Genomic DNA, 19173 nt, shown 5'->3' with positions numbered 1-19173 from the left:
ACCACTATATAGAGCACTATAAGAGAGACAGAAGTACAATGATATATTGATAAAAGAGGCTAAGCAACTATAAGTATATTCCATAATGAAAATAAATGCAAATAAACTTTGCACAAGAAAAATATCCATATGACTAAAGAAAAGTACGCAGAAATAAGTACAAGGAAATACGTTAAGAATGGAGTGAGTCATCTACGCAAACTTAAACACAGACACACACCTGATGCATGGCGGTTAAGCATACGAACATTTGAAATACCATGTACACCTGCCTCAAATTATGCCATAATCTATAATGTTCCAGAAATTAGCACCATCAACAAAGAGCTATGCCATATCTTAATCTTTACAGGAATCTCAGCATAAAGCAAATGTTCCGTTCACAGACAGACTCTGGTCGATTAATTGACGCTAAATTCCCTGGACTTTATGACATACTACTTGGGACAACTATGGGTTCATACTTCAACACAGAGAAGTAACACAAATACGAAGATTACACCACATCATCTTTCGAGATTGCGAGAAGAAAAAGAGGGCGAGAAGTGTATTGACCCTTCCCACCACCACCACAACCACGACCACCAGCACCACCACCACACCAAGGCCGTCACTGTACCACGTCACCTGCGGGATCGATCCTTTTTATTGAATTTCTTCACCTTGAGCAACCAACTCCCACAGTACAGCCATGTCTCTCTCTCTCTCTCTCTCTCTCTCTCTCTCTCTCTCTCTCTCTCTCTCTCTGATCAACACATTTTTTCGTCTGTCGCTGCCTTGCTTCCTTCCAGCTCTCTCTGACCTCACCGACAGTTTCTCTTTCGATACTTTCTCCTGCTCGTGTCTCAAGCACACACTTATATTTTGTGTCACTAATATAATACTCCATAATGTTAATCCTGATAATAACGACTATTTCATAAGATACTGCACCTTTCACTCGTCTACCCGTTAATTTTTTTTCAGTTCCAAGCTAGAAACATTCCTATTATAATACAAATAGTCAATAAAATGCTATGTAGAACCTCCATTGCACTTCCAGCTAGAGATCTCATGATTGAATTATTAAAGGTTTTCATATGAAGTGCGAAACTATACGCGTTCTACTCTCTCCACGATATCCATAGGCAAGGTGTGAAGCATGAAAAACAGCAGCCAAAGGTAACAGGTAACAGGTGCAGGAATAGTCCAAACAGGAGAGGCTACCGTTAAAAGGCAAACACACACACACACACACACACACACACACACACACACACACACACACACACACACATTTACATGCATACACAATCAGCACGCACACCAGCACCACGGCAAACGTCACCCACTACCATGACCTTGATAGAGGTTTGCCTGCCACGCCTCGTTGCCACTACCGCCATCACCGCTGCCTTTCCTTCCTGTCTGCCAGCTTTGTTTACCATCCGCCACCCCCTATCACTACCACTCCTGCCACCACGGCTTCTACCGCCACCATTATTGTTACTATTACAGTTACTACTATAATTACTAGCACTACTATTACTACTACTACTACTACTACTACTACACCTTGCTGCTATGAATGCTTCTACTACTACTACTACTACTACAACTTCTTCTACTACTACTACTACTACTACTATTATTACTACTATAAGACTACTACTATGAATGTTTCTACTACTACTACTATTACTACTACTACTACTACTACTACTACTACTACTACTACTACAACTTCCACTTCTACTACAACTTCTACTACTACTACTACTACTACTACTACTACTACTACTACTACTACTACTACTACTACTACTGCTGCTGCTACTGCTACTACTGCTGCTGCTATAAGACTACTACTATGAATGTTTCTACTACTACTACTATTACTACTACTACCACTATATGTTCATACTACTACTACTACTACTACTACTACTACTACTACTACTACTACTACTTCTGCTGCTGCTACTACTACTATTACCATCAAAGTTCCTGCTTTTGCTACAATTACTGCCAAAAGGACGAAAGACAATCGCAAATATTTCTCTCTTTTTTCCTGGTTGTCACAGTGTTGCCGCCTTGGCTCATCACCATTATTATCACAGTCGTCACGTAAGCGCCACAAGGAGGACAGCTACCTATCCACCATCCACCCTCGCCAATGACGTCACTGCAAGGACGCTACGGTGGTAATTTACAAACACACTGACATTTTTATGGCGCATGGGGTATCTGAATGAGGCTGCTCCGGGGTCCTATCTGTACGTAAAAATGAAGAGGCAGAACATAAAATGAGTCTGTAGCGATGTGGAGATGTAGAAATGCATGAGGGCTTTCGGCATATGCAGGTCACAAGACAGCATATCCTCACAGCTCTTGCCACCACCTCCACGCACCAACTTTCCGGAAGCCGTCACTGAGGAGGAAAAATGTCCTACAGATAAAGAATACATTACGTATTTGTGCAACAGGAAAAGTGTTCGTCAGGTGGATAACAAAGTCTGAGGGGTTCCCAACAGGCAAACTTGTTCGGACGAATCTGCCCTATTTAACGTATTTTTAGCGCTGCAGTCATCGATATTCTTGATCCATCTATTCGTACAACTAGAGAGAGAGAGAGAGAGAGAGAGAGAGGACGAGTGGAGCAGGGCGGGGGGAGGGTTCTGAAGCTTCTGAATGCAATCTTCTGTCCTAGTTACTCGGAGTAATGCCGGGGTCACAACCCCATTCAGCAGGCATCGAGTGAATTCAGACGTTGGTTCTTTAGACACTGCAACATTATGCACATAATTAACTCTCTCTCTCTCTCTCTCTCTCTCTCTCTCTCTCTCTCTCTCTCTCTCTCTTGTCATGACAGACATAAAAAGGAAGAAAAGAAGAAAATTATGATGTGTTGGTTTGAAAATGAATGTTTACGGCATGGGATAAAACGTATACAAATTACTGATAATCAGAAGTACAACTTAGATGTCTCATTAAAAAACACTGACTGAGGAAAAAAGGAGAGAAATGATAACTCATTTTTTGAAGCGTAAAGATGAATGAGCAAATAGGTGACGCCCTCTCTCTCTCTCTCTCTCTCTCTCTCTCTGCGTGAGGGAGTTGGTACGTGCACCACCAGGGCCAAAAATAATACCTCAGCCAAGGGAAACCAGCACAAGGTGAGCAAGTGTTGCCACCACCGCGCAGCTTCCCTCCTTTACGACACCACCACCACCACCACTTCCACTGTCACCTTCATTTAATCATCCTTCTCCACTGCCATCAACACAACCGGATTCTCATTCACCGCAACTTTCATGAGGCACAATAACAACGAAGGTGGCACAATGTTACGGGGCACTTGCATCACCATTACCCCTAAGAACTGAACGTGAATGCTTGCAAGGTATCATTACCAATCGTGAACTTTTGATAATATTTCCAAAGTGTTACGTGTTGTGTATATAATCTCTATTTTCTACACTTTCCCCTCACGTCTTATCCTTCGCCCAGCCAGAAGGTCAAATACGTTATCCAACATCCTCCACCTCCTTCAGTCTTCCGTTCCAGTGCCTTTCCTCGGATCACCAAGCCGTGGTTATGTGAGGCCATGACGCCGCTGTGGACCATATTATGAAACACTTCTACCAACACCTCGCCTATTTCTAAGAAGCTGAGATTGAAACTGAAGGGTTTTTAAGTGTACTATTAAAGTTCTAATGACAGATTAATAAGATATATACATCAAGGATCTGGTAACTCATCTCTCTTTTAAAATGCTAATGTTGATAAAGCACAGCGTCAGTTCTGAATACGGGTCAATGACGGGACAATGCAACCCTTGCCATGACTCAATCGCAGTCAATTTATTCCCTGTTAACTTATTTCTAGTCTAAGTTCAGTTAACTCGACTCCACACAAGCCAGCCCTATAGGACAAAATATTTACCACTGATCCATTGTGGTTGACTCATCAACTGACTCATCATTGTTCGACTGGCCCAACTGACGGTCGCTGCTGAATTGCCTGGGACTGAGATGTTTGATAACCCATGCAAGGTCCCAATACGACCCAGCTATCCTCACCACCTTGTCAGTCCTGTCCTGCTTCTCATATCTTGAGTTCGGGTATAGATCCAACAGATGTTTACATTCACAGGTTTTCAAACAAATATTTCATTCTAACATAAAATCTAAAGGCTTGAAATAAGGTCATTGCCCACTTTGACAATACTATAAGAATGTGTGTGTGTGTGTGTGTGTGTGTGTGTGTGTGTGTGTGTGTGTGTGTGTGTGTGTTTTACGACAAATGTTATTTTCTTATCTCCATTTCCTGGCCTTCTTTCTTATCTTGTTAAAAGTTCAAGATGGCAAACTTGTATCCCGGTCATATAAACTGCCTATACATAACTTGGAGACTACGAGTGAATGGAAGCTGCATCTCAACTTGATATCGATTCATTCATAAGAAATTTATGTACGTTCGGTCAAAGATTTTCACGTGAATTATTGCAACTATTCTGTCATGTCAAGAAAGTACTTCAACATACAGAAGAGGAATGTACACATTAACAATTTGATATTTTTCGATGTTCCTGAAAACTGATCTCGATACCGAATCGGAACCCGGAAGTCCAGACTTGGTTGGTACACTACCACAGGAGCCACGATATTCAATGAAACGTTAAATATTTCTTTGTTTTCTTATTCTTATTCAAGAGAAAAGTTTCGAGATGCTTCTCCTAATTTGTGATATTGCTTTGAAGTGACCGGTCCTTCAGCCTGTTATCTTTTTTTGCCCAATGGTCGCAGCCACTCTAACATTGTGTGTGTGTGTGTGTGTGTGTGTGTGTGTGTGTGTGTGTGTGTGTGTGTGTGTGTGTGTGTGTGTTAAATACTTTCTTTCAAAATGTTGAATTTCATACATGTATAATAGAACCAAAAATTTTATTGATTGATTATAATACTTATCAAAGTAAACGAACTCCCTGGCCATCAATTACACAGAGAAAACTCATTTGCATGGAATTAAACTCGATATTAAGAAATTAGTTCATACCACATTTCCCTCAATAAGCAGGTTATGGTGTTTTTGTAGATACCTAATTGTAAATTCATCTTCATAGGATTGAGTTCAGTCCTCTCCCCTCACAAGGAACTGAGTGTACGTCGCCAGCTTCCCTAAGAGGAATAGTGGTTCAAGGACAAAAGAAATATTCTGGCTGTACTGCTCTCTCTCTCTCTCTCTCTCTCTCTCTCTCTCTCTCTCTCTCTCTCTCTCTCTCTCTCTCTCTCTGTGTGTGTGTGTGTGTGTGTGTGTGTGTGTGTGTGTGTGTGGTCGCGTTTTGACCTGAATAGTTCTTTTATATTTTTGTGAACTGTTCCATCGTACGCATTTATGTAGAAAAGTTACTATCTCCTTACTCAGAAGAATGAGAACATTGGTAATACAAATGACAGAAAATAACGATGTAACTGGCGACTCTCACTCTATACCAATCATGAAGCCCACATCTTACAAGAGAGAGAGAGAGAGAGAGAGAGAGAGAGAGAGAGAGAGAGAGAGAGAGAGAGAGAGACATGACTGAATTATAAACAAATATCAAAAGAATAAGAAAAAAAGAGCAAGATAGCGTCAGGTGCATGTGAGGATACTGGCTGCTCGAGTACCACACACCAGTCGCAGTACTAGCACTTATTCAAGCCTCTACGGGTGTGTGGCGAGAAACAAGGGCTGAGCAGGGATAATAAAGTTTCATTTCGTGGGACACACACACACACACACACACACACACACACACACACACACACACACACGATAAACTTTCCTCAAATTCTGATTCAGAGGCACATGACTATGACGTCACTGTTAAAGGAAAAGAATCTATGACGTCAAACTGATGATGTCAAACATAATGACGTCAGCGACCACTAAAACTGGCTTGAACCCCCAAAGCTTCACATCCTGCTTTGCTACCTTTGATAACTCATTGTCTCAACTCAAGATCACTACCAATGACTCACTTTTTTCTAACAATATAACAAACAGTGTTATCACCATAACATTCTGCCTCTACTGACGTCATCGTTTCCTTAAGGTGGCCTCCCATGTTTACAAATGTCATCTGAAGCCACTCCTTGAACGTGGCCTATTTGTTTTAAAAAGGTGATCTAATCATTGAAACATGCATGTACACACTCATTTTACAGACATCACAATACGGAAAGTTAGAGTACTGGTTACTGAAAAAAAAAATTTCCTATACCAAGAAACATTCAGGCGTTTGTTTACCAAGTGCTCAACTTGTATGCACTCGGTTGCCGCCTCGTTCTTCGAAGACCACTTAGTTACAGGCCGTGAGCGCATCCCATGGTGCAATCTTTACCGGATTAGCCTAAATATTGCATAGCTATTACAAATATAAACTAGGAGCCAATAAATGGAATATTATCAACGGATTACTTGACAATATTACCGCCAGAAACTGTTAAATTACGTAAAGGTTGTCATATGGCAATACCTAACTAGCCTACGTGTGTGTGTGTGTGTGTGTGTGTGTGTGTGTGATGACGATGGCATACATTCATTCTAAAAATAAGGGAAGCAATTGCGGAAACAATAAACCACAAGGCAAAACAAATACACAAACGTACGAGAGCTGTCTGTATTTTCATGTAACTACAGCAGCGACACAAGGCGGCAGAGTAAGAGTTGAGTCACCCACCACCCACATCCATCCGGCAACACAGCCACTCCTCCCCTACGTCGCCTCTTATCCATGAACTTCCGTCCAGCACACCCAACAATCCACTCATGAAGCTTTACTTATATGCGTACACTCTATCTCAATAACCTTCTACGTTCCAATAGCACATAAAGGACATGGGATAACTACGACACTCAACAGTGCACTATAGAAAGTTTATACAGCATGAACACAGATCACATAAAAAAAATGTTGTCCGAAGAAATAAGAAAAGTATCGAAAATTAGTTGACGCTTAGTTGGGACGCCACAGGTGTTATACCAGTTACCTGCCGATGCACTGTGTTCACTTGTTCTACTTGTAACATTCCTCTTTGCACCCCATGTATTTTGGCTCAGGTCTTCATACGGACGCACACGAAAAAGAACACATGAACTACATAATAATATTTTTGATACACTTGAGTCCCAGTGTGATTTGAGTCTAGTGGGCGGAATGGTTGAATAAGTAAAGCTTCAAATCGTAAATAAATTCATAAGTTTATAAAGTTAGCCGATAACACACTCTTCATTCCCTTGTTCATATATTTAGTTCCTATAGTATAAAATAATTTCATTCACTTAGTATTGAGAGAGAGAGAGAGAGAGAGAGAGAGAGAGAGAGAGAGAGATGGATAGCATATAAAACTTCCTAAATGTTGTTCTATTCATTCTTCTTGGAATAAAAGAAATTCTAAGAAATGGTACAGAAAGATTTCATTAACCAGTGAAAATATCTGAACAAATATGAAATCTAGGTATGATCAGGATAATACATTTGTGAAATACATCGATTATATAACTAAATGGAAAATATATAAATGATAAAAAAAAAGTATATAAAAAAGTTGACAATCTTCACGAAAGAGAGAGAGAGAGAGAGAGAGAGAGAGAATGTGTGTAACAAATGGCAATTCATAATGAGTATAACACGAACAGCAAAGATAGAAAGAGAACTTTATAAAAATCAAAACTGATATGCCGACAACACCACTAGTTGCTGCGCCACACAACGCCTCTCTCCCGACTCCTCCCTCCATCCCACCCCCCAAGCGCTCCTCACACTCCTTGCCACACTCACTCCGTCCCCCAGTCCCTCGTTTACAGTCAGTTCACCTGTGGCCTTCATTGAGTGTGGACGTACGATCCGATCCTGTGCTAACCGACTCGATCCGCCCCCTAAGTGTTCCCTCCATAAGTGTCTTTTAGTCCGTAACAGTTAGCCCTCATCCAGGAAAGATGGGGTGTTTCACAAAGTTAGCCTTGTTCATCGTGAACTTCGCCATCTTCGTAAGTATATAGTCTTCTTTCTCCCTCTCTCCCTCTCCCTCCCTCCTTCCTCCCGTGTACTCCTCCCTTCTTTCAGCTCCTTGAAGTCACTTTCACCCGCTTTAGTGAAGTTTTAATGCCACATTCACAGTACATTTCGATGTGAAAGTTTGAAGGCATTTTTTCGCTGTTCGATACAAAGAGAACAAGACGGAAGCCAGAATGAAAAATACTAGCATAGCAGTGAACACGTCTTCGAGAACCAATAGTGTAGCAAATTTAGGTTTTTAGACAGATTTTAATATGATCATTCATAGCACACCAAAGTACAGTTTACTTTCAAACGCAAACCTGGACTAGGAAGGTATGCGGGTGTGGGCTTCAGTATCAGCGACTGTAATGCTCACTCCCAGTACAAAGACTATTAACCACAAAGAAAATGAAATTGTTGTGGGTATAGTGGCTTGTATCATGATAAGTGTGGCGTTTTGTTACTGTGTCCATTAGCATAAGTAACGTAATTCAGGATCTCAAAATAACACACTGTCCAGAGTTGGTTGGATTGGCTGGTTACGACCACTAACAAAATTTAAGCTTCGTCTCACCAGCACTCAGGCGTCACCTAGTGCCCACTATCCACCCAGTCAGAATAATTGCGACAAAATTATTTTAGATCGTCTATATCAGTGCATTTTGACGTGCTGATAGGCATATTGAAGCGATACATTAGGCATATTTTAGTAATATACGAGACAATGTAGTCAAGATAAGGTTTATTTGTCAGAAAAGGACTACCGTAGGTGGCTAAATTGTTATGCCCAAAGTTTTAACTATATATATATATATATATATATATATATATATATATATATATATATATATATATATATATTACTAAATATGTTTTATACTAAAGCTGCCATGTATAGGCTTGCAGATATTCTCTCTCTCTCTCTCTTCCATGAGATTCCATATAAAGTGATCTAGTCAGACCACTAATATAGTGGTTCAGGCACATAGTTCATATACAGTTCATACCTGGTTCTTTTTAATGTGAAATAGAAATACAATTAGAAAATAAGCTTGAATTGGACTTTATGTGTTTACAATAAAAAACTAAATATGATAAATCAATAAACATTCTTCCAGGCTTATGATAATGTAACCTGTTTGCACTTCCTGTAAATTTATAATATATAATGTTTAGGTGATGTTAAAGCTAATAGGTATCATTCTTCTGTTGCAGTCTGAATATTGTAAGTAAAATTACAATTAAGTTGATCTCCAAAATTCTGTTTAGTTGGGAAATTTTGATTCAGTGGCAAGTAATAATTGTACACTATAAATAAAATTGCCTGCGCCACTAATGGGCGGAAGCTGAATAGCGTTTCCTACACACTCTTCAAGTGAGCCTACAGGCGTTATAGGCCTCGACATAAAAAAAATAAATAAATAAATAAAAATATTTAGCATATGATTTTATATATATATATATATATTATTATTATTATTTTTTTTTACAGGCAGCTGGAGTGGCAGTGGTTGCCTTAGCATCTATGATAATCAACACTGACAGCACATATGGAAGTTTGCTTATAAATGGGATTTTCACTCTCCCCATCATAATTCTGATTGCTGGACTAATCATTGTGATCATTGGCTTCCTTGGATGCTGTGGTGCCATGAAAGGAAGTTCCTGCATGCTAAAAACTGTAAGTAACTAGTTATTTCCTTTGAAAGTAATTTGTTTCCTAGTTTATGTTTGGACAAAAATAGTTGTTGCACATATAAGCATTCATAATATTACACTTTGTTCAGTTACTTATGTCAAGCCTGACAATGACAGGAAAGAAAGCCTCAGAAATTAAAATATTGAAAAACGCATTTGAAGTTTGTTGTCTACTGTATTTTCTCCGTTGATGTAAAGTAAAATTGATAATATTGAAGCATAATTCATATCTACAACATAAAGTCAGTCTTATAGCCAACTTCAACCATCTTATCTCATTAGTAAGGCTCTCATGACATGAGCATAGTTTCCTGTCTGGTTTAGAAATCAATGAAGTTCAATGAGACTACTGCACAGCCAGCATCTCAAGAGCTCCATTGAACTTCATTAACTTATAAACAGTATGGGGAAAAAAATTGTGTGAATGATGCCAAAAAGAGTAGAACAAATAACAGAATATACTTGTTACTTATCCAATAACCTCTATCTTTGAATTTCATACACAAAGAAAATCCTTCAAAATCATTACACACCTGTCACTGAAAGAATTGAATCAAGGGGGTATATATTCAGAATTGTTGGCAATAAAATGACAAGATGAAGCTAACACACAAGATAAGTCAATATGAGTGCATGTTATTCACCTATGGTTGTTTGCTGGTCACTCAGCCAGTCATTCCCCTATGGAAAGAGCTCAAAGCTTAAACTGACCAGTCTCTGTATAGGACTGGGACAACTCACACACTGGAACAATGAGGCCTCAATCCTTCCTATTACATACATCCTTTACCTGCTTGGTTCTAGGTTAAAAGGAGGTACGTGTAAGAGGCTTGTCCATTTGCCTCGCTCAGGACTCGAATCCCAGCCTTCTTGGTTGTGGCGAGTGTGCTAACTATGTGGTGTGTATTTGCGTATGTGTAAACAGTATGAGAGAAGATATCTAAGAATGTGGAATGAGGAGAAGCAAAGATTTTTTTTTTTTTTTTTTTTTTTTTTTTTTTAGAAAAACCTAATAGGGTAAGCTGGATTATTCAGTAGTATTTTGTGTAGTAGATCTATTAAAAGCTAGAAAATAGTCATTAAATGCAAGTAGTTAAAATAACTGATCTCCAGAAATCAACATGTTTAGAAAATTTGTATGAGAAGGGACAAGATGCTTTTCATAAAATAAAAACTGTACTGCCTAATATGAAGGGACTATCATGGATTAGGGAAAGTTGAAGGTATTTTTTTATGATAGTAAGAAAACTATACCACATGATTTACTGGAATAGATCAGTGACTAGCAGGTGAATGAAGAAGAGTAGGGTAGACATTTTATTCCTGTAAATAAGCCTTTGATTTGGTACAAACCCTCAATTTTAAGAACATAAAAATAAAGGAATCTCCAAAAAGCAGTCAGTGCTGCATGTGGTAGTCCCTGTCAAACTTGCCAAATTTGTCACTGGAGGAAGTGGATATTAAAGGCTTAAGTGTTTATAGAACTATACCATTAGAAGAGTGACCTAAATGAATTTTGTTGTCATTAAGTATAAAAGATCAAAATATAAGATTGTTATAGGTTTCTAACAAACTATGGTGAAATTGCAGTCATTAGTTTATAAAGGTGATTTGTGATGTACAGACACAAGTCTTTCTTTGTGGAATTAGGAAATGGGGAAATTATATGCTTTACACACACACACACACATACGGCCCAGTGGCTCAGTGGTTAGAGCGCTGGCTTCACAAGCCAGAGGATCGGGGTTCGATTCTCCTGCCGGGTGGAGGTGTTTGGGTGTCTCCTTTCACGTGTAGCCCCTGTTCACCTAGCAGTGAGTAGGTACGGGATGTAAATCGAGGAGTTGTGACCTTGTTGTCCTGGTGTGTGGTGTGTGCCTGGTCTCAGGCCTATCCGAAGATCGGAAATAATGAGCTCTGAGCTCGTTCCGTAGGGTAACATGTGGCTGTCTCATCAGAGACTGCAGCAGATAAAAAACAGTGAAACACACACACACACACACACACACACACACACACACACACACACACACACACACACACACACACACAGCACTGGCTTCACAAGCCAGAGGACCAGCTTCGATTCCCCGGCCGGGTGGAGATATTTGGGTGTGTCTCCTTTCACGTAGCCCTGTTCACCTAGCAGTGAGTAGGTACGGGATGTAAATCGAGGAGTTGTGACCTTGTTGTCCCGGTGTGTGGTGTGTGCCTGGTCTCAGGCCTATCCGAAGATCGGAAATAATGAGCTCTGAGCTCGTTCTATAGGGTAACATCTGGCTGTCTCGTCAGAGACTGCAGCAGATCAAACAGTGAAACACACACACACACACACACGCATGCTCGGCTCACAACTGAAAAGGTCCGGGTTTGAATCCCAGGCATGGCGAGGCAAATGGGCAAGCCTCTTAATTTGTAGCCTCTGTTCACCTAGCAGCAAGTAGGTACGGGATGTAACTCGAGGGGTTGTGACCTCACTTTCCCACTGCACAGAGTGTAGTGTACATTAGATCACAGTCCTACCTGAAACTCGGTCTACGAGCTCTGAGCTCGCTCTGTAATGGGGAAGGCTGGCTGGGTGACCAGCAGGTGACTGTGGTGGTGAAAACACACACACACACACACACACACACACACACTGGAAGTTAGAGAGGGGTGGCCTAAAGGGAAGCACATTAAGATGGATGGATGATTATTTGAGGAGGAGAGAAAAAAGAATGGTAGTTAAAGATATGAAGTTCAACTGGAGAGCAGTAGAGAGCGGAAGTCCAACTGGAGAGCAGTAGAGAGTGGAGTGCCACAGGGGTCAATATAAAAATATGAAGTCCAACTGGAGAGCAGTAGAGAGCGGAGTGCCACAGGGGTCAATATAAAGATATGAAGTCCAACTGGAGAGCAGTAGAGAGCAGAGTGCCACAGGGGTCAGTATTGGCGCCAATACTTTTTCTCATATATATAAATGATATGCCAGAGGGAGTGAACAGTTACATAAATCTGTTTACGGAAGATGCGAAATTGCGCAGAGTTATAAAGCAAAAAGAGGATTGTGAAATACTGCAGGAAGACCTAAATAAGATCTGGAAATGGAGTAAGAAGTGGGAGATGGAATTCAATGTTGATAAAAGCCTTGTCATGGAAATGGGAAAGGATGAAAGACGACCAGTGCAAATCTATAAGATGGGAGATGGAGTAGAACTGAAGAAAGTTAAAAAGGAAAAGGACTTGGGAGTGATGATGGAAGAAAACAATCAACCGATAAGTCATGTAGATAGAATTTTCAGAGAGACATATAATTTGCTAAGGAATACTGGAATAGCATTTCACTACATGGACAAAGAAATGATGAAGAAATTGATAAGTACTATAATAAGACCCAGATTGAAATATGCAGGAGTTGTGTGGACCCCCCATAAAAAGAAACACATAATGAAGTTGGAGAGAATACAAAAAATGGCTACAAGAATGGTTCCAGAACTTGAAGGGATAACATATGAGGAGAGACTAAAGACTATGGATCTACCAACCCTGGAACAGAGAAGGGAGAGAGGGGATCTGATACAAGTTTATAAATTGATGAATGGAATGGATCAGGTGGATAATGAGAAACTGATTCTGAGAGAGGAATATGACATTCGAAGCACAAGATTGCATAATAAAAAATTGAGGAAGGGAAGATGTCGGAGAGATGTTAAAAAACATAGTTTCCTGCAAAGATGTGTTGAGACGTGGAATAGTTTGAGTGAAGAAGTGGTGTCAGCAACGAGTGTGCATAGTTTTAAAGAAAAGTTGGATAACTGTAGATATGGAGACGAGGCCACACAAGCATAAAGCCCAGGCCCTGTTAAACTACAACTAGGTAAATACACACACACACACACACACACACACACACACACACACACACACACACACACAGTTTGGAATGAAATGGTAAAGAAGTTAATATCAACAAAGTGCCAGATGAATATTGTATAAATATAGACATGAAATTACAAGAAGTTTCAGTTTGGCTCAGTGGATAATGTTTTTGCCTGCGGTTTACCAGTCTTGGGTTCAAACCTTGCTTAGATCAAGATAACTCATGTATGGTGAGGTTACTACTCATGGCCATAGAAATTGAATTGGCTTTCTGTTTATAGCACTTGGTTCATCTTTCAGTTCTCTACTTCACCATTGAGAATTTTGAAGTCATATATATATATATATATATATATATATATATATATATATATATATATATATATATATATATATATATATATATAATCAAGTTATTCTGAATCCATGGCTCATCTTCTGATATCTTTACAGTATGCATTCATCATCATAGTACTGCTGATTGCTGAGATTACTCTTGGTATTCTGTTGCTGATTTACCCCAACAAAGCTGAAGATGCCATCAAGACAGGAATGCATGAGGTCTTCAAGAACTATGGTATTGATGAAGCCACTGAAAAATCCATTGATGCCATAGAGAGTGATGTAAGTTTTTCATTAAAAAATATGATTATGATTGGATCATACAGTGGCATATCATTGGGTTCTTTATTTATATATGTGACCATTTTCAGCAGAGGATAGCTTGCTAAAAAATACATGATCACTTTTCTCATGATATTCCAAGTTCTCCTTACACTAGTGAGCTACAATTAATTATGTATTTCAATATCTTCTAGCAGTTTACCCCCTTTTTTTTTTTCCAACATAGTATGCAATTGCCATTGCCTCAAAGATACTCTTAGTTCAGTGTTTACATCATTGATTCCTAACTCCATGATGACATCACAAGGGTTTTTCTAATAGTCACTGGAAGGTCTTACAAAAATATATATTAATAATTCACAATTGGTTACATTTTAATTTGGATAATGTAGCTGATTTACCTCACTAGGATGGTGTGAACACACTCCTGGACACATACTCATTTCCATAAATAGAATAAGAAAAACTCAAATATTTGCAAGTATAATTGTAACATGAAAATGGTTAGATTTATTACTCCATTTCACACATTTAGGGTCGCAACCAAAATAGGTTTGGAAACTCAACATAGTCTGATCACCTCTCCTTACTTGTCATTCTCATTATACTCTACAATCTTCTTCTGTGGTCTGACCAAGCCATCACAACCTGGCTATAAGCCCACTGTTAGCTTGTGATGTGAAGGGAAATGTGTAATTTTCCTGTAATCTTTTTGATTATGTCAGTCAGTGTGTCCATAACTCTGGCAATATATATTCTGAGAAGGCCAATGGAAAGGGAAACAGTTATCATTATTTTTATAAGATAATTGATTACATAATACTCAACTTTGAAGGAAAATAATATTTTAAGGTATTTGTGTATCTTGCTACACAAGACTGTACCCATTAATGGCACTTTTGTTTACCATCTCTTCATGAAATCAATTCCTATGTTGGTTCACTTCAAGATAGGAATTCTCTTGACTCAAGAAAGTGTCACCTGTGTGTATGTCTATTATTTGTCTTGTAGTCAATGAATTTATTTTATAATCTTCATGTTGTTAATGTGCCACTTTATTATACAAATTAATTAACCATCTTACACAAGATTATACCATCTTTTATTTGAATAACATCAGTTTTTTATTCTTAAATGTATCATCCATCTTGTGTGTCTTATTTGTATACATTTACCTATTCTTGGATACTTCTTTTCAGCTGAAATGTTGTGGTGTGGATAGCTACCAGGACTGGCAGAACTATTCCTACGGTTCAACTGGTAATGTGAGCAGGGGATGCTGCATTGAAGATGACTCTGATGCTTGCTTCATGAACAAGAATGATTTGCCCGAGGCTCAAGCAAAGCAATACATCTACACAAGAGGCTGTTATGCTGCACTAAAAGAGGATCTCAAGGATGAGACCATTGGTTTGGGAGTGGTGCTTTTCATCATGGCTATTGTGCAGGTAAGCTAAGTTTCCTTCTTTCTATATAGTTTCATATAGTCTAGTCTGCTTTCAGAGCAAACAAGAAAAGAAGATAAAGCAAAACTTAATATAATATGAGAGTATATGAACCAGGAAGAAAAGGTACTTTAATACTCTCTTGCTTGCAGGTCCTTGCTGTTACCTGTGCTTGTGGTGTCGCCAAAAAGTCTAGCGGCAGTACCCACTACGCCTAGAGGTCTGCATTCTCAGTCAGTTACAGGCTGGCAGTTAAGAGGAATCCTTTCCCTCCTTTATTGGAGAGATAATTTTATGTGTAGATAATAGTTTTGATTTTTTTAACAAAATATACATGGGTGGTGTTTTTATTTATTATTTTTTCTAGGAATATCATTATTGTACCATTTTTTTTAAATTTTTTTTTTACTACATATTTGGATATGTACAGAAAGAAATTTACTATGCATTTGTGAAAACCTTAAAACGGCAGACTTGATTAATATATTTGTATTTCATGGTGACACTAAATGATTTTTCTGTGTTTTCTATAAAATATATCGAACCTACATATAAACATGTATAAAAGATCACCTAGATTAAGTGTGCATAACATAGATAACCCATACATACCTTTCATGGACTTGTTTATAAACCAAAATGTTTGCACAAGGAATGAAGTTATTCTTAAAGGTTGGAGATATTTCATACTGATACTATCTTTTCTTTCTTCTGAAATTTGTCTCCATTCCACTTACTGCATTCTTAAATTATTACAAGACAAATTTTTAAGTAAATTTATAAAAAGAATTTTCAGCATTTTTCTCTTTCCAAACAACAAAAGATTTTGCTTTTGTCCCTTCCCTCCTTGGGTAAATGGAGTGTGTGTGTGTGTGTGTGTGTACTGCTTTATTTGGGCCACTGTAGAATTGTTGGCCTCGTATATAGAAGTCCTTATTCATCTATGCATGAAAATGCTAGCGATAGTGGAGGGATATCTGAGTGAATGAAAATCAAGAGATACAGGTTAATGTGAATTTGAATAAAAGAAAAAATCCAGGCATAGATTAAATTACAATACAGATAATGCATTATGTTATACAGTACAGGAAAATTCATAGAAGATGGGAAGGCAAGTGGATTAGTTCAATTGTACGAGCAGAAGGGAGATATACCGAGTTGTGAAAATTACAGAGGTATAAAGGAGAAAGTATTGAAAATTTAGAGAATGATGGTTTAAGTTCACAAACATCAATTTGGATTGATTAGTGGGAAGAGCACTATAGATGCAACATTTATTGAGACATACAAGAAAAATATCTTGAAGGAAACAGGAAAGTTTTTTGGCATTTTGTGGATTTGAAGAAAGTGTATGTACTAAGGGAAGTGTTGTATTGGAGTTTGAGGAAGAGTAATGTAACAAAAAAGATGGCAAGATTGGTGAAGATGTATGAGGGAGCGAGGACAATAGTACGAACAAAGTTGGGAAAACAGTAATTTGAAATTGAAGTAGGATTACACCAAGGATCAACTTGAGTCCATTTCTATTCTGTAATGTGTTGAACACAATAACGAATGACCTGAGGAGAGGATGAATAGTGGGAGTTGCTATTTGCCAATGATCTAGTTATTATTGTATACACTAAGGAAGAATTGCAGCAAATGTATTTTGCATGGAAGGACAGCCTGGAGAGGAAAGGAATGAAAATTAATAAAGAGGACATGAGGAAATTAACATCATATCAGAAGATGGCAGAAGACAAACAATTAGAAGGCTTTTAGATATCTCGGATCACTAATGGAGACGAAGGAGGTACAAAGAAGGCAGTTAGACAAAGGATGAAAGAAGCATGGCAGAAATGAAGAGAAGTTAGTGGAGTCATTCTAGATAGGAAAATACAATTAAGATTGAGAATGAAGATATACAAAAGTGTAATAAGACCATTACTTTTGTATGGTGTAGAGACAAGATCATTGAGAAAGAAGGAAAAGGATATTCTGCAATGAACGGAGATGAAGATGGTGAGGTAGATAGATGGAATTTTACTACTGAAAAAGAGAGAGTGAAGATATAAGAAGAATGTGTGGAGTGTAACATAAAAGAGAAGGCAGGAAAGGCAAGGTTGAGATATTTTGGACATGTGAAGAGGAAAAATGAGGAAGAACCATTGAAAGCAATGCTGATACCAGTTTTGGGGAGGAGTGTTGGTAGACAGAATAAGATGGAAAGATATATATGCTGAAGTGTGACAAGAATAAACTCAGACTACAAGATGAGGGCGTAATGAATGTAAACAGATGGAAGAAGTTAACTTGAGAGGCTAACCCTACTACACCGTGAGAATAAGGTTGTATAAAGAAGAAGCAGATAATGAATTGTGGAGGGCAAAAGATGAGATGGATATGCAGTAAATATGAATTAAAGAAAAAGTCTGTTGCCATTAATTTGACTTAAGACACAACTCAATTTATATTGGAAAGAGCAGTCAAAATTAATATTGACATCCTTGAACTGTCTCCAGTATAATTGCAAGAATTTAGTAAAAAGTGATTAGCAAAAGCAAAGAAACTTAAAAAAAGGGCAGAGGTTGTGAGAAATGTCTAATCAGAAACAAAAGTGCAAATACTGTAATAGCAAGGACTTTACACTAAATGAAGTGATGCATGTATGTGTGTTGGAGGTACATACATAAGTGAGTGAAAATCTTTGTGGCAATACAAAGATGTGCGTCATGATATAAATAAAAATATGTTAAATTTTGAATCCAAGTTCTCTGAAGTTTCAAAGGCTGTTTTATCTACACATGGAATGGATGAGGACTTAATTAGAATGAATCACTCAGTAAATGCACAGACTTGACAAAATGCTTTTAGAAAGACAAATGTAAGAAAATAGTAAAGGAGTAAATTATGATGTTTTGCTAACTAAAATTGTTATTTGCAAAAAGACTGACTTAAAGAGCTTGTAAGCAGTATGTTCATAAGTGCACAGAAAAGACATGCAGTTAGTAAGATCATAAGGACAGTTAGCACAAAAATGGCAATAAAAATAGTAAGATATGCAACATTGCATAAAAAAGAGAGTCTGAAGATAGTCAGTTAGAGAAGAGCAGTTATTAGGATGAGACATCTTTCACTGCACCATCCACAAAAGCAGCATGAGAGGTATCTCCAACTCATACTATTTTTTAAGGAGCTTGCATGCATTCAAGTGGGCTTTTATTTAATGATTTGTTTCCCTTGGCAAGTTTCCATCTTGCATAAAAAAAAAAAAATGGATTAGAGAAAAATGGTTGAGACTACTAAGAATACTTAACTTCATAAAAGCTGTTCTAGCAAGAGATGAGGAGACAGTAGACACCTACTGAAACAATAATTCACTCTCAGTGAGATCTAATAGGACAAGTTCTGTTCTGGATCAGTTCAGGAGGTGCTGTGAACTCACCATCAAAGCTAGTTGTGATCTTGCTGACCACTTCCGTTTGTGTTTCACAACTCAAAGGGGCCCACCGTCTAAATACAACTTTCCTCCCAACACAATACTACAAG

At 38.3% G+C, this 19173-nt stretch overlaps 1 protein-coding gene across 1 annotated transcript; it reads left to right on the top strand.

Annotated features, from left to right (window-relative positions):
• Positions 1-7810: 7810 nt before the first annotated feature.
• LOC123503555 (leukocyte surface antigen CD53-like) lies at positions 7811-16434 on the top strand. The gene is made up of 5 exons (XM_045253415.1): positions 7811-8010; positions 9513-9701; positions 14030-14200; positions 15400-15648; positions 15798-16434. The coding sequence occupies exons 1-5, from the start codon at positions 7960-7962 to the stop codon at positions 15861-15863; spliced, it is 726 nt and encodes a 241-aa protein (XP_045109350.1). The 5' UTR covers positions 7811-7959; the 3' UTR covers positions 15864-16434.
• Positions 16435-19173: the final 2739 nt, after the last annotated feature.

The sequence above is a fragment of the Portunus trituberculatus genome, chromosome 14, assembly GCF_017591435.1.
Source record: "Portunus trituberculatus isolate SZX2019 chromosome 14, ASM1759143v1, whole genome shotgun sequence".
NCBI classification, from domain to species: domain Eukaryota; kingdom Metazoa; phylum Arthropoda; class Malacostraca; order Decapoda; family Portunidae; genus Portunus; species Portunus trituberculatus.
This window is presented reverse-complemented; position numbering and strand designations above follow the sequence as displayed.

Excerpts from the sequence above, each read along its gene's own strand:
- LOC123503555 (XM_045253415.1), top strand. The coding sequence starts at position 7,960 with ATGGGGTGTTTCACAAAGTTAGCCTTGTTCATCGTGAACTTCGCCATC. Across the intron at positions 8,011-9,512 it reads TCGTGAACTTCGCCATCTTC|GCAGCTGGAGTGGCAGTGGT; the intron begins GTAAGTATATAG and ends TTTTTTTTACAG. Across the intron at positions 14,201-15,399 it reads TTGATGCCATAGAGAGTGAT|CTGAAATGTTGTGGTGTGGA; the intron begins GTAAGTTTTTCA and ends ACTTCTTTTCAG.